General features: G+C 35.8%; 1 protein-coding gene across 2 annotated transcripts in view; it reads left to right on the forward strand.

The window, feature by feature from the left end:
* VAV3 (vav guanine nucleotide exchange factor 3) overlaps positions 1-22,113 on the forward strand; it is a 396,199-nt gene that overhangs the window by 358,228 nt on the left and 15,858 nt on the right. For both annotated transcript variants that reach the window (XM_030824967.1, XM_030824966.1), the window contains exons 22-25: positions 691-725; positions 7,261-7,377; positions 8,589-8,676; positions 14,992-15,121. In XM_030824967.1, coding sequence (XP_030680827.1) covers positions 691-725; positions 7,261-7,377; positions 8,589-8,676; positions 14,992-15,121 — 370 coding nt within the window. The remainder of the gene's footprint in view (positions 1-690; positions 726-7,260; positions 7,378-8,588; positions 8,677-14,991; positions 15,122-22,113) is intronic.

The following is a 22,113-nucleotide window of genomic DNA, read 5'->3' on the forward strand; positions in this document are numbered from 1 at the left end:
CCTTGTGCGAAGCTCTATGTGAAAAAAAGGGAAAAATAAGTATTTTCCATGCCTTTTTTCTGAATAAAAGGTTCTTAGTTGGTAGATTTTTAAATCAGAATTTGAATTTATTACAAAATAAGAGTCTGTATCCAGTGTGTATTGTTTATTTTGCATGTTTTCCCAATGTCTTGGAAAAGTAAAGAGCTATTTGGTTTTCTTAATAATGTTTTCACTTTAATTTTCTTTGATAAGATTAAATTGCCTTGATAATAAATAATAAAATATTTAAAATATTAAATACCCACATCTAGTGTATATTTTTTATTTTGCATGTTTTTCCAAGGTCTTGGAAAAGTAAAGTGCTATTCGGTCTTCTTAATGACGTTTTCACTTTAATTTTCATTGATAGGATTAAATTGCCTTGATAATAAATATTAAAAGTTTCCAGTTCATATTCGCCTGCTATTTCTCGTCTTAGAGTTACAGTGGCAGTAAAATGAATGAAAGACTGAATTAAAGTGAAATGAATTATTTTCTACTTATCTGACATATACTATGATTCACTCTGTATAAAATTGCCAATGGATAGTTCCAGGGCTGTGCTACGTAGGGTTTTATAGAGCTGAGTCAGCTGAACTGAATTAATGATTGATTTCTAAAAGCTTCCCTTAAGTAAACTTAATCTATTTTTGCTTTTTTATATCCTAGGTGCCCAAACCAGTAGATTATTCTTGCCAACCCTGGTAAGTATTAAAAATGTTTATGTAGCTAGGTTGAAATACCATACCCTTAGCTCCAGGATGCCTTAAATGTGGGGGTAGTAAACCATATTCCATTTCCATTTGTCTCGACTAAAGGTGTTTTCAGATGTAACAAAACACCATAACGAATTCATGTATTGCTGACCTTTCCATATCTTTATCTGCGAGGGAGGTGTGTGTGCATGCATGAGTGCCCAGTGCCCTTGACTGATAATTTAAAGTTTATACCAGCCACAGAAAGGAATGGAACATATGCATATGTATCTTATATTTTACAGACTTAATAAAGCAGAGAGAAAAATATGATTTCATTGTCTAAAAACTAAAAATTAGCTCAAAAAGGACAGTAGTAGTTTATTTTTTTATTTTTTATAGTTTTAGAGATGGGGTCTTGCTCTGTCGCCCAGGGTGGAGTGCAGTGATGCCATCATAACCCATTGCAGCCTTGAACTCCTGGGCTCAAGTGATCCTCCAAAGTGCTGGGATTATAGGTGTGAGCCACTGCTTCTGGTTGACACTAGTAGCTTCTAAAAATAAAATTTACAACATATAATATGGGAGCAACAAAATATATCATAAGGATGGGGCACCCTTACCACTTGGAGGCTGACAGTATCATTAACAAAACCTAGGAAGTGTAATGGATAGTAATTATTATTTTCTAGATATCTCCAACTATTAAAAAATATATTTAGGATTTAGTATAGTTACGATTATCATAATAACTAATATATACTGACTACTATATGCTTTGTACTTTACATGTTTTGTTTTATTTCTTCAACATTTATATAAGAAAAGTGGTGGTGACTGTTGTTATTTTTATGGGTGAAGAAACAAAGAAACAGAGCATGCAGCTAGTGAGTGGTAAAGCCGGAATTCCAAGTTATGCCATCTGTACATTGCTATACTGCCCCCAAAATACAGAATGTGAGCACATTACTCATTTTTATTTGTTTTCCTGAATTTTGTGTTTGACTCCTCTTAAAAAGAGTGAATCTATTTTTATTTTATTGATATTAAAATACATGCATAGAAATGAGAGATCAGAATACATATATAAATATGATATCCTGGGAATATATAGTACTAGTTGGGTTTGCATGTTACCATGTGAGTTATCTGATATTTTTTACATATTCTGATTATTTTCTGTTCTATAACCAAAGCATGGAAAATGCTGAGTTACTTTTCAAAGTGTAGGAATCCATTGTGCAATGTATGGGATTCTCCTCGAGCCCTCCTTCACCTCCCCTCCTCTGGCAGTCACTCTGCCTTCTGTAGTTACTGTCTACCCTTCCTGATATCCCTCCCTGGGCCTCAGCACTGAGCTTGCTGAAGAAATTGCAGCAGGTTTGTGATAGAACTGGGAATGTGCTTCATTTTTACCTGATTGAAGACAATTTGAAGTCATTAGTGTCTGTGGAATTTTAAACTATAGTCCTGAAAGAAATTTAATTTGAGGTCTAGAGCTGATAGCATTGACAATCAAACTGAAAAACATCAGGAACTGTTAAAAATCTTGAAAGTGTGATGATTAGGTTTCTTCTCTTATACCATTTTTCATGTAACGGGGCATTATAGTTACAAAGGTAATGATTTGAGAGATAAAATACTAATACCTCAAACTGCATGGATTTTATGAAATAAACTTATTAGGTACCTGAGAACCATTTAGGGCACCCGAAGGTAGGTTTTGTACCCTTAGTTTTAAAATGCACCGTTGCCAATATGTAAAATCCTACTGAAAATATGACCAGTTAGAATAATATTATTCTTATAAAAGCAAGATATTCAGGCAAAGGGAGAGCCTTGAAAATAGGAAGAAATAAAGATATAGTAGAATTTTAAAATTACTTTTCTATTTTTCTTGAGCAACCTGGACAATCTATTTAAACTAAGCAGGCAGTTTGATGTGAAATGTCTTCTGCTAGGGAGCAAAATGATCAACTCCCTCAGAAAATAGAACCTTCAATTTTAGAAATACTAAACTATTTAGAGAAAATTACTTTGCTTGATGGCATGGTAGTTCTCAAGTCACTGAGAAGTTAAGTATCACCAACTATATTATCTACTCATTATTTCTACATTTAAAAGTAAGTTGTTCGCACAAGGTAAATTTTGTCTGTTGCATACAGAATGAAATAAAGTAGAAAATTAAGATGATTGTCTTCAATAATCTACGTTTTGGGGTATCAAAAGACAGGAATGAGATTTGGGACTGCAAACTGGGGAACTATCCTAAAATCTGTATGCAGAACAAGACATAGATGTCAGGGTCCCTGCCTTTTCCCATAGTAGTCTGAACAAATTGCCCTTTCCTGCAGTGGCAGGAGACACTGGAGTTAGAAGGTATATTATGTGGAAAAGGTGAAACATATAGGGCCTAGATTTGGAAAGATCAAGCCTAGCAGAGACTGGGGAGATGCCATAGTGAAAACAGAGGGCTCTGTTTACTGAGTGATGATGCTCTCCATTTCTCTTGTGTAGCTCAGTTTTAGCACTGTGACAGCTGGGTCCCATATACACATACTACCCTGTCTTGGTATTCAGACAGGAGTTTGGAAGATTTTTGGCCAAAGAAATGAAATAGAGTTAAAAATCTAAAATCCAGACCTTTGGGTATTTCCCAGCTCAGTCTTCAGGTTCTTGTCAAATGATCAGACTCAGCTGGGCGTGTTGGCTCATGCTTGTAATCTCTGCATTTTGGGAGGCCAAAGTGGGCGGATCATGAGGTCAGGAGTTCGAGACCAGCCTAGAACATAGTGAAACCCCGTCTCTACTAAAAAGACAAAAAATTAGCTGGGCATGGTGGTGGGTGCCTGTAATCCTAGCTACTCGGGAGGCTGAGGCAGGAGAATCACTTGAACCCCGGAGGTGGAGGTTGCCGGTAGCCGAGATCACACCACTGCACACCAGCCCAGGTGACAGTGCGAGATTTCACGTAGAAAAAAAAAACAAAACAAAGCAAAAAAAAGATCAGACTCCTACCCAGTGGACCTATTTTGGTGCTCACACACACAGAGCTTCCAGTCAACTGTGGATGCATCCTTCTTAAGCAACAAACAACAAAGAGTAACCATACATTTGAGGAAGCCCTTGAACTTAAAAAAAAAAAAAAAAAAAAAAAAAAAAAAAAAACTTTGAAAATAGGTATTAGAGTGAGCAGCAACTTAAAACTTTTATTTACATCTTTAAAATTAAGAGAAAAGTTCATTGGAAGTAAGCTCAGTATTTTAGAAAACAATCAAAATAAAAAGGAGCTCTTATAAGTTAAATATTATAGAAGACTTGGAAAATAAAGTTTAGCAAATCTTCCAAAAAGTCAGAGATAGATAATATGGGAGAAGCGATGTGGAAGCTAGACTACTGACCCAGGGGATACAGCATTCAAGTAGTGGGAATTCCAGAACGAGAAAACCAAGGGCAGCAATTATCAAAGAAATGATACAGAAATTTCTCAGAACCAAAGGACATGTGGCTCCAAATTGAAGATACTTCTGAAAGGCAAGGACAATATAAAAAAATACATTATCATGAAATTTTGCAGTATAGAGAATACAGAAAGAATTTGAAGGTTTCTAGGGAGAAGAAAATCAGGTCACATACAAATAATTAGAAATGGTATTGAATGGAAATTAGAAGACAACAAATCAATGTATTAATATTTGAGAGGCAAAATAATTTCTCACCTAGAATTCTTTACCCAATAACCAAACTATGAATATTGCAATAATATTCATAGCCAAACTATGAATTACTAGGTAAAATAAAATATTTTCATAGATGTGGGACTTTATAGAAAAAGCTGAAGGATGAGCTAGTAAACCAAGGAAGAGGGAGATATAGAAGCCAGGAAAGGGGAGCAAAGAGAAGTCCCAGGACTACAGTAATTCAACAGGCTTAGTAGAGCAAGCAATATCAATTAGAAGAGCGTGGAGGGCTCAGAAGAAAAGGCTCCAGAGAAAATTAACAGGTAGATTATGTGATTATCTTAATTTAATTAATGCAGCTATAGGTTGAGTATCCCTTATTCAAAATGCTTGGGACCAGAAGTGTTTTGAATTTCAGATTTTTTCAGATTTTGGAATATTTGCATAAACATCATGAGATATATTCAGGATGGGACCCAAGTGTAAACAAAAAATTTATATTTTATATATATCTTATACACAAAGCCTGAAGGTAATTTTATGTAATATTTTAAATTTTGTGCGTGAAACAAAGTTTTGACTGCATTTTGACTATAATCCGCATTTTTCACTTGTGGAAACATGCTGACTCTCAGAAAGTTTCAGATTTTGGACGTTTCTGAATTTCAGATTTTAGGATTAGAGATGCTCAACCTGTATAATAGAATACCACAGAGACTGGTTAACTTATAAAGAAGATATATTTATTTGGCTCATGGTTCTAAAAGTTGGGCAGTCCAAAATCGAGGGGCTGCATCTGGTGAGGGCCTTCTCATTGCATAATAACATGGCAGGGAGGTATCACAAGGCGAGGAAGCAGTGGGAGAGACAGAGAGAGAGTAGTGGATGAACTCATTCTTTTTATCAGGAACCTACTCCAAAGATAACTAACCACTCCTATGATAAGGTCATTAATCCACTCATGAGGGCAGAGCCCCCATGACCTAATCAGTTTTTAAGGATTCCACCTTTCAATACTGTTATAACAATACTTAAATTTCAATGTGGGTTTTAAGGGGACATTCAAACCATAGCAATGGTGTTGAAAAATGTATTTTTGAAAGGTATATTTGGAAAGAATCTGTGATAGAGACAGAGAACTTGAGCAAACAAAAACATAAGCAATTTTATTTTGGAGGGCAGATATTCTTTGAATGAACACCATGCCAAAACTAGGCCAGATGACAGCTTGGCTTTGTAGAGGTTACAGAAAGACAAGAGTGAGGAACAGCACTATAAAGGAGTGAGCACAGGTGGCAGGAAGAAGATGGTTTTCCTTCCTTATGTTTAAAATTGATAAGAAATCGCCATATAATTGTTTCGAAATACACAAGTAGAAATAAAAAATAGGTACAGTGTTTGAAATGGGACTTGGAGTAGAATGCTGGTCTGATGGAATACTGCTGCTTTTTCATTATTATAATGGGAATGGACTTTTAAAACTGTATTAATGCATAACTTTGATAAAAATGCATACACTAAATACTAATTGTGATAAGTGCCATGAAAATAGGAATACTGTAATGAGAATAATGGAGTAGGTAGTACAAGATGCAGGGCAACATTCTTTAGATGATATGGTCAGAGAAGACCCCTCTAAACCTTAACAATGAGAAGGAATATTGTGTTGATAGAGTATGAGTGTTTCCAGACAAGAGTGCAGTCTGTGAGAATACTCTAAGCTCAAAAGGAGCTTGAGAAACTCATGGATCTGAAAGAAGGCTGGAGACTAGTGATGAAGGCAGATGTAAGAGATAAGGTTGAAGAGAGGTAGGCATGAGTCAGATTATACTAGGTCCTGGCAGTTCATGAGTTGGTATAACTTTTCTTTTAACGCAAGGTACCATCTGCATAAAATGCCCTTAATTCCTTTTATACTAGATAGAAACCTAACATGTCCTCCATTAACAAACTTTTGCTGAATGCCTGCCATGTGCATTTTAAATGAATATTAAGTTTGCATTAGAGGTGGATGTTTATACTGAGTTACATGAGTCTATATGTGAACCAGAGGATTTTGGGGTATAATAATTATTGACTAGCTTTGAAAGGGAACCAATCTAAACAGAATTTTTCTTTTAAGTTCTATTGACTGAAATCTCTGATGTATCTTGCCAAGAGATTTTACACCTATATATGATTTGAGCGGTCATTAAAGATTATTTTAAGATCGAATTTTGGCTTTTTATTGTTATAGTTATTATGGAGTTTGTGTATGTTTAAGGCCAGCAAAGTCTAGGGAGATTGAATTCTGGTTTTGAAAAATATCTACCTTTTAAAAGTAAATTTTACTCATTATTACTAATTGCTTAAGAAAATTTGTTATCAAAATTGTGGACTATATGAATTAATCTCATAACAAAAATACTAATTATTTAAAATAACTTATTACTAGAATTTTCTTTAAAAAGATACTTAAAGGAGATTTCATGTCATAGTATATGTAGAAAAGCTAAAATAAGTGTGTCTGTGTATCTTATACAGGGCAGTCTCTCCCTACAAATCTTTTTCCTTCCTGTCCCTAAGCTCCCCACAACTGTCATTTTACCCAATACCTACTGACTCCTCTTTGTCCCATTTATTTACTAGGTGCTTAGTGGGTATTAGGCACTGTTCATTTTGCTGTTGTTAGCTTTGTAGAGCATTTGTGTTTGGACATATTAAAGGACCTTTTTCTGACTTATTTTTCTTAAACAATGTAATTAGTATAGAATTACCAACAGCTCAGATCTGCCACTAAATTAAATATTGAGAGATACTTACTTTTAGCCTCCGTTCTCTTCCAGGTATATTATCCAAATTTTCTGTGTCATTGTTTTTTACAGGTATGCTGGAGCAATGGAAAGATTGCAAGCAGAGACTGAACTTATTAATAGGGTAAATAGTACTTACCTTGTGAGGCACAGGACCAAAGAGTCAGGAGAATATGCAATTAGCATTAAGTAAGTAGGACAAGTACTTTTACAGAAATAGATTTCCTGTTTTCATAATTGCATAGACCATCTGACATGTATAACACTTAAGTTGAAAACCAAAGTTCTAATTGAAGAAGAAATAATGCATCTATCCAAACAGTTCATTAATACTTGAAAATATATCTTTGAAAAACAGTAAAAAGTGTTATAGGCTGCTAATTGGCATATTAGATTTCTTTCATAATATTGTGTTTTGGTGTTTTGATGTGTGTATATTTCTAGTAAATACTAACAGTATAAATTTCTAGATTTTTGTCTTATTTTTATTTTTTTATTTTTTTATTTTTTATTTTTATTTTTGCACACAAAACAATAAACATTTTCTAAAAGTACATACAAGCAAAAAGATGCATATCAAACATATTAGGAAGGTTGCACATGGGAAGACGGGGAATAGAAATGGGGGGTGGGAATTAAAGAAAATAAATAAGAGAGGGACTTTGTATGGATCAATGATAATAACTCAATCCTCTATTTGACAAAGAAGAAGGGGAAGGAAGAGGAAGAAAAAGAAAGTGGGATAAAGGATCAGAAAGGGAGGAAAATAGAAAAAATTAGAGTATGACTCCAGGGTAGACCTGTTTTGTTGTCGCTTGGTTGGTTGGTTGGTTGGTCAGTTTTATTTTTCATATGTTTTGCCATGTTGGCCAGGCTGGTCTCGAACTCCTAGCCTCAAGTGATCAACCCGCCTCGGCCTCCCAGAGTACTGGGACTATAGGCGTGAGCCACCACGTCCAGCCCCCACATTGCTTCTGGCCTCTGTGGTAGACCTCCCAGACGGGGCGGCCGGGCAGAGGCGCTCCTCACTTCCCAGACGGGGCGGCCGGGCAGAGGCGCTCCTCACTTCCCAGACGGGGCGGCCGGGCAGAGGCGCTCCTCACTTCCCCGACGGGGTGGCTGGGCGTCTTATTTTTCTATATTCTCAAACTGAACTTAATAAATTGTGCATAATGAATAGTCAAATCCAACCTCCCTTCTCACTTCAAATATTGGTTGTATCCTCAACCAATCCGGTAAATATATTTTGTTAATTAGCTGTCACCAGCGTATTGGCATAGGTATATATTTTTGTCTGCAGAATTAATTCCTATAATGTTATTGGGGCATGCCCTCTGGTAATTATTGATTTCTACTGATTAAAAGCACATTTATATTCATAAGTTATTTATTGCCCACAGGTACAATAATGAAGCAAAGCACATCAAGATTTTAACAAGAGATGGCTTTTTTCACATTGCAGAAAATAGAAAATTTAAAAGTTTAATGGTAAGCATTGATTATTTCTTTTCAATCTGAGATCCTTATTTGTCTTTTGTTAGAAAGGTCATTTTAATTCTATAGTTTCTTGGAAATTTTGCTCACTGTTAAGTTATTTAAAGAGAATCATATTCTAATTTTGTAACAAAATCATGAAAATTCTAATTTATAAATCTCTAAGTTTTATATTGCTCAAATCATATTCTTCATTGTAAATTGTTTGCATGTTTAGATAGAGTTTTGGTTTGTGTTTAAATGATACAGCAGGTTTTTAATATACGTTTCTTTCCTCTTTTTTTCTTCCTCTGCATCTATGTCCTGATTCAGGAAGGAGACAGTATTTTAAATTATAACACAAAAAGTTGTAATTAGTAAAATATGTCTAACGTTTAGGTTCATTTTTTATAAAATGCAATATAAAGTCAAATTGAAAAGATTTTTGTATTTTCTGATATTTTAAGTGATCGCTACCGTGGTTCTCATTCATTACCTTGGATAATTATGCATTAACAAGTAACATTTTTGCCACTTAACCGTTGATATTTCATAGGAATTGTATATTTAAATGGAAATAGTATATTGTCAAATCACATCAAATGAATAAGGATTATTCCCACAGTTTAAAAAAAATAGAACTTATTCATACTTTTGTTAGCATATAAGAATGTTTTGTGTATGTCATTTAAACAATGTGTATATGTCATGTATGCGTTGCTAACAGTAAACTCTAAATTCACATTTCCTTAAGTGGTCTCAAGTATGTTTCTCAAGTTTGGTAGTTTCTTGAGATAATGAAGAGTTTGATATAGGACATAAGATGCATTTGCACTGCTAAGTACCTTGAGTAACATTGGGAAGGACCACTCATTGATTGAACCATCAATCAAATGATACATACTGCATCCTTCCAAAAAACATCTCAAAGCACTTTGCAGATGTTAACATTAAAGTTAAACTAAGTGTAAGGGAGCCTTACAAAATTGGCCAGCTTGAATGCCTTATCCAAAAATGTAGAACTGCTTCAAGGCAGGTGTCAGTGTTTTAAAGAAATTGAAGCATCTTGAGTTGAAAGAAAAATAAGAAAATCTCTATGGATGTAAAGATCATTCCCAGTTCAAAAGCTAAGGATGGGCAGCAAGGTCGTATCCTGGAAAATGTAAACTCTGTCAAATTTGTAACCAAGATCCAGACATCCTCCCTGCTGGAAGTAACTTACATTCTGTTGAAACAAGCAGGCTGAGCACAGAGAGAATTGGACCAGAGGAGGTTCTTCATAAAATGAAAACTTGGAGGGAGGTGGCAAGTGGATGCACAAATAATGAATGACAGACACAGCTGAGACATGATAAAAGCACACACGGGGGCTCTCCACATCTCTGCAAGACATACCAGCTTGAGCTTTCACCTGCAGAACTTCCTTGGATGGTAATGAGGCTGCTCCACAGTGTTATAGTTACTGCGGGACTTAAAAAACTGCTGCAGGGCCAAAGATAACTGCCAGCCTTGCAGACTTTGAAAGCAGCAAAAGTAACTCCCATCAGAGGAGACAAGCAAAGAAGATGAAAGGAATAGTCACTGAAAAGGGCTAATCAATTTAGCTTTGTGTCACCTGGGTTCAGCTCAAGGAAGTTCTTCAGAAGCCAAGGTTAGATGTGAAAACCAGTAATACCACAGTGACCTGGATTAGTAGACATAGATGCATGAGTTCCTATCTGCATGTAAAAGCTGTGATTATAGTGAAAGCAATAGAGATCCAGCATTAAAAAAAAATTGTGCCAGAGAGCCTTAAAAGTTTCTACAATGATATTCTCTGGAAAAATAACTAAAAGTACTTGTCACAGGACTAAAGTAAGCTTTTCTTATATGTTATGTATAAAATCTCAGCAATGCCACTATTAGAGACACGTGCATATGTGTTTTTTTTCTCCATATCCGGGCATCTTTTGTAAGGAAGCACGTATCACAGCATGTTAAAGGGAAGGGACTAAGAATTTTAGCAAAGCAAAATGAAACTAACAAACATTAGCAAAGGATGTAATTGTGAAAGAAAAACAAGGAGCTGGAAAAAAAATCTCAATATCTGAAAAGCGCTTTTATCAAGTTTAGCAAATAACTATAAAAATTGCTGAAGAGGCAGCTGAACTAATCTGAAGCTACCCCTCGTTTTTGTTTCTGCTCATTTGTTGAGCAAATTTATATTGAGTCCTTACTATTTGAAATCACTTTCTGGAGAACTCAAAAGTACTTAACCATTCTAAAAAGAAGCTTAAGAATCAGTAAATACGTCTACACCGAGAACCTCACCATAGAGCAGTCCTTGGAACCTATGCTGGGAAATGCCACATGGATACTTGGTCAGAAGAAATGGCTCATGTTTTAGCAATCTGAACTTCTGGAAGGAGGTAGAAGATGATTAATGGGTGTGAAGGCTTCTCAAAATCAAGATCATACAAACTTCAAGGAGTTACTTTTTATCATGTTGGAGTCAAATAACACAATTCTCTATTATAAGTAAGGAGTGATCTGTGGATTTGAGTTGTTTCTTAAGAATAGTTCAGTATCCTTTTATTATTGGTATTAGTATACTCTTCTATCTGTGAAACACAATAGGGCCTGGAATTAAATTTAAACCTGGAAAGCATGTAAAACATAAGCAAACTCCAGAGCTTCTTTTAAATTAACTGGTTTCTCAATGAGAAGACTGGCCTTAGGTGGTTATGACCTAACCTTTTTCCCTTGAGTTTCAATAGCTTGGTTAATCAGAATCTTTGTTTTTCTTAGTCATTAAATTCAAATCCTAAATGAATTTCTGTATCCAGATTACAAGGCATTAATTTTGTTCTAATTTTCATGTATGCCAGACAGTCCGTGTCCAAATGCTGTTTATAAACCATCTCCATTGCCTGTTTCCTTGGTAATTGGAATGACTGGCTCTCACTCATTATTTTTAAGAGACTTGAATTGTTGACACTGCTGTGTCAGTGTGAGATAAGGAAAGCTTAGCGATTTCTTTTGTTTAGAATCTTCTTATTTACTTGTTGTACCTGAAGGTCAATGACTATTAAAGCAGGGGTGGATTAGACTAAAATACAGAAAGCATAAAGGCAAATTGGAAAAGATCCATGGTAACACTGTTTAGTTCTACCCAGTTAGAAACATGTAGGAAGATTTACCCTCATAAGACTGTAAAAATGGAACTAAAATATCTTCCATGCTTAGTGAAGTGATAAAGAGTGTTTTGCAGCTTACTAAGTAAGCTGCATGACCCTAGGCCTTGGAAAACTCATTTTTTCTTCCATAAAATTTGGGGGTGGGTGAGTATTAAATAATCACCAAATCCGTTTTCAGTATGATAATTCTATGGTTTCTAGCCAAATTCACATAAATTGTAATTCATAGCAAAAATCATAAAATTCATATTACCTATAACAAAATTATGTTGAAGTTCAAAGCTATGGCTTATAATTCCTTTCAAGTTTGTTTTCACATTTACTAAAGAAAATAACACATTTTACTCAATTTAAGTAATAAGACTAGGAGAAAACTCTTCGGTATCGTTTGTGTCAGTGACATTATGTGTGTGTGTGTGTGTGTGTGTGTGTGTGTGTGTGTGTATTTCTTCCAGAGACCTCACAAAATTTTGCTTTTAAAAATGCATTTTGCATTTAAAAAAATGAATAGCAATATTGGTCAGTAAGTAGAATTTAATTCTATACCTTGTCTGTGCAAAACACGTTAAAATTCACCAAAATACAAATGCGTATTCTGATCATTGAAACCATTTTGGAGACACAAACTTCTACATGGTCTTTTGTTTCTTTTTTTCTTGGTTTTTAAATGTCGGTCTGATCACAAATTTCTTGCTTCAACAAGGACCCACATTATCTGGGCCCAAGGAAGAATGGAAGAAATACATATTTTTCAAGTTATAGATATAATATTTGGAAGACCCTAACATCTTAAGTCTAAGAAAACAAAGTTCCTAGTACATCATGAACACATAGCAAAAACTATTTCACTTTTGCCTCCCTGTTTTTTTTGTGTGTGTTTTTTGGTGTTTTGTTTTGTTTTGAGACAGATTTTCGTTCTTGTTGCCCAGGCTGGAGTACAGTGGCAAAGTCTCGGCTCACTGCAACCTCCACCTCCCAGGTTCAAGTGATTCTCCTACCTCAGCCTCCCAAGTAGCTGAGATCACAGGCACCTGCCACCACACTTGGCTAACTTTTTTGTATTTTTGGTAGAGACAGGGTTTCACCATGTTGGCCAGGTTGGTCTCGAACTCCTGACTTCAGGTGATCCGCCTGCCTCAGCCTCTCAAAGTGCTGGGATTACAGGCATGAGCCACCATGCCCGGCCCTTGTTTTTGTATTTACATTTGCTAGGCACTATTTGCCAATAGTATGATACAGTTAAGAGCACAGACTTTGAATAAAGACGCTAGCTATGTGACTTTGCATAAGTTCACTCACCTCACTGAGATTTGAGCTTCAATGGGAATAAGGCCCATTTCATAATGTTCTTGAGTGAAGGTTATAAGAAGCCATGTAAAGGGCCTGGCACATGGGATAATGGGGTAGCTGTTATGATTTTTCACATGTATTAGGTACTTTATATATTCTTTGTTATCATCTGTGAAATGGTTTATTAGCCCCATTTTATAGGTGAGATTGAAAAATTGCCATTTGCCTTATCCAATGCTTTAGCCAAACTATGCTGCTTTTAGCTTATGAAAGGTGATCTTTGTTTATCACCTTTATGTCTGTTTCCAGCCTGCCTGCTCTACCTAAAATGATCTTTCCCTGGTTCCTGGCTATTGTAATTTTACTAGTTCTGAAGTTTAAGCCAAGCTACTTGTATTACAAAACTTTCCATCACCCTTCCCATTGGATACACAAAACAAAGTTCTCTCTCCTGCCTTTGAACTTTCCCTTCCAGGATGAGAACTCCTCAAGGGCAGGAGGCTTATCTTTATAATCTCTGTGACCCCTGAAGCTCCTGGTACAGTGCATTCCACAACATACTCAAGTTTTGTCATAAATAATAAATCATTGATGATTCTCTTTTTCTTCTTTCAACTGATTTTTGGACTCATTGATTTGTCTGGGGAACTTTGAACATAACCACTGAACAGAGATATTAAGTTGATGGCAGTGGGATTTTTAGAAGAAACGAGTGGTTTTTTTTTTCAGTTTTTTTTTTTAAATTTTATTTTTAAAAAGGTGCTCCAATAGAAACACTGAATAATTAAGTTAAAAGTGATTTTTCTTTTATTTTCATTTCAGATATTTATAAGAAATTTTATATCTACAGTACTCATTTGATGATAAGATACGTTTTTTTTGTTTTTTTTTTTTTGAGACGGAGTCTCGCTCTGTCACCCAGGCTGGAGTGCAGTGGCGCAATCTCGGCTCACTGCAAGCTCCGCCTCCCGGGTTCACGCCATTCTCCTGCCTCAGCCTCTCCGAGTAGCTGGGACTACAGGCGCCCACCACCATGCCCGGCTAATTTTTTTTGTATTTTTAGTAGAGACGGGGTTTCACCCTGGTCTCGATCTCCGGCCGATAAGATACGTTTTTATTGTGAATTATTATTCAGTTTCAGTTTACAGTAGAGAGATTCAGATTTCTGCAGAATCAATGAAACCGACCTGTGAAATTTTCTGAAACCATAGTCTGAAGGATGGCATGTGGTTATTACATTAGGTTTAGATGTATTTAAGACAAATTATTTATAAGAGAAAATTGGAAAGAATTACATTGACCTCTGTGAGTAGCAGATATGCGGAGCTATGACAGGTACTATACTTCATCAGAAACTAAAAACGATGTAAAGTACCATTTGTGCTGTATCAACTTTTGTTTACCACGAAAAAGTGTAAGTTTGTTTTTCTGCCATTTTGAAAGAAAATAAGTGCAGGAAACTAGAAATTGCTATATATTCAGCAAGCAGCTGTTCCTTTTATTTTGGTTTAGAAAGGCAAGTATTTCATAAATAAGAACAATAATTACTACTCTGAAACTGAGGTTTAGTATTGTTTCTTTTCATTTGCTACATCTGACTGAAGACAGGATGTTCTCCATCTGTGAATAACAATAAGGGGTAACTCATATTATTAATGGCCTGAGTAACAAGGACAGCTGTTAGGTAGGTGTCATGTACATCCAGACAGCAGGGAAAGATTCTAATTTGCTTAATCTGCCATATACCTATGGAAAATTTAGCATTAAATTGGTCATCCTTGTATTGTATTTATGTGCTCAGGAGTTCATGTGTTCGAGAACAAAAGTATCCGTATTAAAAATTGTTTGATTCTTTTTTCCAAAGGAACTTGTGGAGTACTACAAGCATCATTCTCTCAAGGAAGGGTTCAGAACCTTAGATACAACTCTGCAGTTTCCATACAAGGAGCCAGAACATTCAGCTGGACAGAGGGGTAATAGAGCAGGCAACAGCTGTGAGTATTGTAATTGAGAATACAATTTGCTGTCACTTAAAAATTAGAGGCACAATAACATTAAACATCTTCATTCCAAATTTGAAAATATAACCAATGGATGTGCTAATGCATGAGCAAGGACTTCTTTTCTGGAGTTAAGCAGAGTCAGATGGACCAACAGGCTTGTGAATATGTATAATTATAGATCTTTATGGCAAATTAAAAATTATGTGTATGTTCAAAAAATCCATCAGAAACGTAAAAGATATGCTAATATTTACATTTTATAATTTTCATTGACTTTTATAGTAACTAAACTCTTTTTAACTTACATGTAATATGTGTGGTCATAATTCTGTTTGAGTAATAGTATTTAAGCAGGGCTGGTACACAGCTCTCCAGTTAGCCTAGTATCTGAAATCTGCTTATGGTCTATTTCAATGACTACTTTAAGAATTTTGACATTACTAATGTGTTTTTTTGGATGCTAGTATTTCTAAAACCATACATTAGCCACTTTCTTTCAGAATGAGCCGTGTGCCACAACGAATCACAAAAGATTAGCATGCAAACAAAAACATGTTATGGTTGGACTGTGAGTCTAAGTCGAAAACCTTTTTTCTCATTGTTTAATGTTACATAGTCTTCCTGGAGATAGATATAGCATGTAACAAAAAAATTGAAAAATGTCATCAAGAAGGTGTGATTTTATTTTCTTAATTTGATATCATTTTATTTTTTTAAAATAAGTGTTTTGGGGAAGAAGTGAACACAATTTCATTACTCTTAGAATCTTTAGCCTAAGCAAAACTGGGATATCTAGAGGTATTTGAAAGCAGAATTTGCATCAGTTTAATATAAGTTTATATTTTTCCCTAAAAGCAGAAACTGAAAGGGGAACAGGTAATGCTCTGGGTTTCAACAACATCAGTGAAGTTTTATACATTTCAATTCAAGTAAACAAACAATCTGTCACATCAACTGACATGTTTTTTATTCAAGTGACTTAATATATGTTCTCCTCACAGTGCTCAATGATGTATGCCTAAGCTCGTGCAATGAAAGTAGAGTGAACTTTATTTTAAAACTTTAAACACCTATTAGATTTTATCTTGTTATTTTTTAGCCCAAGATTACCTGATTATTTTAGATTCTGAAATAGGCATAATTTTTGCTCATTCAAAAATGGAGGTTTTCTCTAAAAAAACAATTTTCCTACCAATTTCTTAAAACTCTGTTGAAGCTATGACATTTCCCCCAGCATGAAACATGTAATTTTCAAAGCTCTGTTTCTTTGCCTTCCCAGCAGCAAGAGATAATAAAAGTTGCCAGGGAGGTCGGTTAGATGAAAAATCCGGTTTGAGTTGTTCACTTAGCTCTGGAGAGCCTAGGAGGGAGAAGTGGGCAGACAGGGAGAACAGATGTCCCATATTAGGTAGGAAGGTCGCTAACCCTCATATTTCACTCTATGGTTCACTCCCAGGCAATTCTTCCGTGTTTAGTACGTGGAGGTACTCAGAGAATGTTGCCCGGCAATGAATGAAGTTGCCTAACTTAAAATTCTGTCTCATGTTTAATGAAGTATTTAATGCTCAACTTGTTTGACAACTAAAAAGGGAATTACAGGGCTTTTTCTTAAAAAAAGCATAGCCAGTAGAATGTCTTTGAATATCCATGCTATCCCCAGATAAATTTTTCAACAAATAAACTCATGAGTTCAAACTTCCCTACCCAGGCTTTTTAAGAGATTCTGACAACTTGAGTCAAGCCACTAAAACTTTTTTTTGTAATTGTGAAGGGAAAGCAAACAATTCATTTAAAATTTTATATTTGTTATAGTTTGGTTTTGTTCATCAAGGATTCATTCATTCATTAAACAGATATATATTAAACACCTAACACACATAAGGCACTTGTTCTGGTTCTGGGATATAGCAATTAAGAAGACAAAGTTCCTACCTTTATGGAGTTTACATTTTAATGGGGAAACTCAGGCAAGTCTGGCTTGGAGGAGTTTCATATTTTTATATAGAGTGGTCAGGGAAGGTCTCCTTCATAAAGCGACTCAGAAGGAGAGAAGGGGAGTAGGTTGGTAATGATTGCACGGTGGTTAACACTCCAAGATTAGTCATTCGTTACTGCAAAGAAGGATTACAATCTTAGATCAAATTTGTGATACCATTCCAGTGTTTTATTTACTTTATACTAACTTTGTATAAAATTAGAGGAAGACTAAGATGGTTCTGAGGACTAAATGAGGCGTTCTATATGAAGCACTTAGCATAGTGCTCTTACATGGTAAACAGTAAAAGTTACTGCTGACTCTACAACTTCTACTTCCTCTACTACTGCTGCTACTTCTCTTATTCTAACACAGTACTTTCCTATATTTCTAAGGCTTGAATACATTTACTAATTATGACTCATAGCAATGTAAATCTTTGCCTTTATGATTTTTTAAATATAACTTGCTTTTTTTTTATACCAAGTCTTGATAAAAGCTCACCCTTAAAGAAAGACTGCTTCTATTTTTATGCATTTTATATATCCCAGGAAGTGGTAAGGAGGAAATGCTGCATGTTTGTATAGAAAGATTGTGCAAGATGTCTTCATATTGCTTACCTTCGGTTCATAGCTTTAGGTATGCTGCTATCATCTAAAAATAACATTTGCCGAGCATTATTACCTTGGGATACTGGGTTGGACAGAAATGGCATCTCCATTACTTCTAAAAGGCCTTGGAGGATACAGAGCAGGCAAGGTAAAGCTTGGAACCATTCTGTGTTCTGAGTGGAGGTTGAGAATAGAACTTCAACTCCTGAAACCTGCTGTTGATTATTATTATTATTATTTTTAAATAATCTAGTCACCTTGGAAAAGAAAGCCCCAGGGCACTGTAGTGGCCACTTACTTTTGGGCTACTCTAGGTTAGAATGTTCTTAGAATGTTTGCCAATTATTTTTTCAAGTATGTACAATGTGGTAAGATTATGACAGGCTATGCAAATGGAAAGTAACATTTAAAAAGATATTGATTAGAATTAAGCAAGTGTCCAAAGTATTGGGCAAGGAGCATAACATTTTAAAGTTAGGAGCCCATTGTAGGCTGTCTCTCAGCCTGTCTCCCAGAGTGATGGGATTTTATCTTTGTCTTTGGAATGACTTAAGAGCATTTCTAAGTGGGAAGAAAAGAGAGAAAGAAAAAGAACAAAGAGAGAACTCAGGCATAGCAGGGAGCTCTTGGGCTTCCTCTAGAAACTTCAGTGACTCCATGAAAGATGTTCTATGGATCTTTGTAAAAATCCCATTATTTTCCAAAATGGTCATCTCAAACCTGCCTTAGATTGCTTTAGGTTTACCTGTAGGGCTTGTATATTTGAAGGGCATTAAATTGACTTTTGCCTTTCTTGCTCTACAATGAACACTTAATTATTTTGAGGTCTGCCAGAGTAGCTGTCTGACCTTAGGCGAGTCACTTAGCCTGTCTGGGCCTTAGCTTTCTCATCTGATAAATGAGGAATGAAATTAGAGATTTTATAATGTTCTTTTAAAAATAGCATCTTAGGTTTTTTCCTTTGTTTGTATGAGAGAAGCAGATAAGGTAATGTTAACAGATTGGTGCATTAGGAAAAGTTGTATGTTTAGCTATTTTGTGACCCATAAGCAGACCTTAAATATTTTACCAAGTTTTTATTTGTAGAGAATTAGGTGGGCCACAGAGTAGAGTTGGGTAATTTTTTTAAATGGCTATCACTATATTTATATAATATCCATGTATCTTCTGTAAGAACTTATTAATTACAAAAGGGTAATAGTAGTAACCAAGTGATCGAAGTTAACGTCACTAATAATGGGACAAATAAATATCACCTACCTCCTAATATACTGCTCCAAGTAGGACACACCAACACTTTGGTGGTATTATTGTCCCCAAAAAGCATAAGTGGAATCTAATCATGAGGAAACGTCAGACAATCCCAAACTAAAAGACATTCTGCAAAATAATTGGTCTATACTCTAAAACTTTCAGTGTCATTAAAGAAAAAGTCTGAGGAACTGTTTCAGATTAAAGGAGACCAAGACATGTGACAACTACATGTAACATGTGGTCTTGGATTGAATCCTAGAACGGGTTGGGAAGATACATACACACACACACACACACACACACGTGTATGTATATATATGTGTGTGTATAGTAACATATATTTTGTATGTGTTATAAAATATGTGTGTATATATGTTGCTGTAAAAGATGTGATACAATTGGCAAATTTCGAATAAATTCTCTTGATTAAAAAATAGTACCGCATCAATGCAATTTTCTGCTTTTGATAATTGTACTGTGGTTACACAAGAGAAGAGAATACCTTTGTTTTTCGGGAACGAGTGCTGAGTATTTAGTAATAAGGGGCATTATGTCTGCAATTTATTCTGAGGTGGCTCAGGAAAAATACATAGATTGATAAAGCAAACATCATAAAATGTTAACATTTGGGGAGTCTGAATGAAAAATATGTGGGAATTCCTTTTGCTCTCCTCGCTACTTTAAGTCTGAAATATTTCAGAATAGAAGTTTCCAATTGTGGAGATGATCCCGTTTGCTGGCTATATCTGAAGAATTGGGGGTAGTGACAGTGTCCTTCTTTTGCCTGCTTCAGACATAGAAGGGTCTGGTCCATTGATTTCAGGACATGTGAAACACTAGCATGTACTGAACAGATCATATTTGAAGCCATCTGTTCCTTACCTGTGACCTCATTGGATTTGCCTCATTCATTCATTCATTTATCCCTTTATCCTGCAAATATTTTCAATACTTAGCATGTGCTAGGCCTTGTGCTAGATACTGGAATTATAATAGTGAATAAGATTCACAATCTGGTGAACAAGAACAGACAAAAACAAACCCCTTCAATAATCACAAATTTTGATCATCTTTATGAAGCTGAAGCATAAGTGCAAGGAAATGGGAGCAGGGCCATTTAGCCTTCAGGGTCAAAGAAGGGCTTTTTGAAGAAGTGACAGTCAGGCTTAACTTAAAGGATCTGCGAGAGCTGACAGGGTGTCGGGTGGTGGCCAGTAGGGAACCTGTGTAGCGTAGAGGTCACTTGTGTGAAGGCTCATAAGCAGGAGAGAACTTCATATGTTTAAGGAACTGAAAAAGGACCAATGTGTTGGGAGTATAGTAAGTGGATTCTGATATTTGCAATAGGAAAGTACTGAAGTTTTACAGACAGAAAATGGCATGAACTAATTTACATTGTCTTAAAAGACCACTGACTGCTCCTGAGGAGTGGCCTGGAGGGAGGCATGCACAGAGGGGAGATGAGTTAGGAGGCTATTGCAGAGGTCCATGAGAAGGATAAGCATGCTTTGGACATAAGTTGCATACTGACAGTAGAGAAGGACAGTGGCAGGTTTGCATATATCTTAGAGGTTGAGTTGATTGGATAAAGGATTTGAAATCAAATTAGTACAAGTATGGTACATAAGTATTTGCTTTGGACAACTGGCAAGTGATAAAACCATTGACAAACCAGGAAACAGAAGAGATAGAACAGATTTAAGAGAAAAGGGAATATATTCAGTTTTGCACAATGTTTAGGTACCTGCGGATATTCAATGGTTCAGGATGCAGCTGGCACTGAGGAGAGTGGTCTGGATTGAAGGTAGAATTTTATGAATCATTAGTACTCCATTTCATAGTTCACATAGAATATAGTGATGTGAGAATTATAGGCATTGTATATAGGCTTAATTTCTTCTGGGGCATTGTTTGCTGGAGCCCTAGGAGCCAGGACTCTTTGCTTGTCATTCTCAATTGTACTTTTGCACATGCTTTGCATGAAATAGCCTCAGAAGGGGCTAAATAAGAGAAGTCAGAGTCTAAGGTTCACAGGAGACACAGCAGATATTAGAGTGCTAAGTTGAAACTGGAAAAGCATGGGAATATGGGTGAGTTTGAAAACAAAATGTATATCAGCATGTTCCTTTCAGTGTGGTGACAAATAGTGTAGCAATTCTTCAAAGATTGACGAAGGCTACTTTTGTCATTGGAGCCATAAGGTTGACCTTACAGGAAGAAGTAGAAGCCAGAACAGAGCCTAAGCTGTCTCTCCCTAGGTGTGGTCTCTTTATTGCCACCCACTGTCCCCATTATTCTATTCACCATCCAACAACATGCTTATCCTTCATTTTTAGTCAGTATTTTGGGTAGAAACAGAAACTTGGATAATTTGTGTCATATTTATTTAACTCAGTAGAACATAAAGTAGCATTCTTATTCCTGATAATTCCTTAAACATCCTAATAATTCCTTAACTACTATTTATTAGTTATATTACAATATAATGGAGACAATATTTACTATCTCCTTCATACAGGCTCCCAACCATCCACTTAACTTAGTTTCTCCCTTGCCCTTTTAATTCAGCATTCCCATATTCACCTGCCTTTATTTTCTGATTTTATTGTATCCTCAGTTTTTTTGTCATCTTTTCCTTGGTCATTTTGCAATTGAGTTTGATATGATCTAATTTTATTCTGGTAATTTAAATATTTGTTTTAATCTCATTATATTAGTTTCCTAGAACTGCTGTAAAATTACCACGAACCAAGTGGCTTAAAACAACAGAAGTTTACTCTCTCACCCATCTGGAGGCCAGAAGTTGAAAACCAAAGTGTTAGCAGGGCTAATACTTCCTGGAGGCTCTGAGGGATAATCCCTCCCGTGCTCCTCTCCCAGTTTCTACTGACAGTCCTTGGCATGGCTTGGTTTATAGACGCACCGCTCCAGTCTCTGCTGGTCTTCACATCACCTTCTGTGTGTATCATTGTCCCTTCTTTTCTCTTATGGACACCTGTCCTTGGATTTAGGGCCCACCCAAATACAGCTTGATCTAATTTTGAGATCCTTAACTGAATTACATCTGCAAAGACCCCTGTTTCAAATAAAGTCACATTCACAGGTTCACAGGTTCTGGGCGGGCATATCTTTTTGAAGGGCCA

The sequence above is a fragment of the Nomascus leucogenys genome, chromosome 12 (genome assembly GCF_006542625.1).
Source record: "Nomascus leucogenys isolate Asia chromosome 12, Asia_NLE_v1, whole genome shotgun sequence".
In the NCBI taxonomy this organism is placed as follows: domain Eukaryota; kingdom Metazoa; phylum Chordata; class Mammalia; order Primates; family Hylobatidae; genus Nomascus; species Nomascus leucogenys.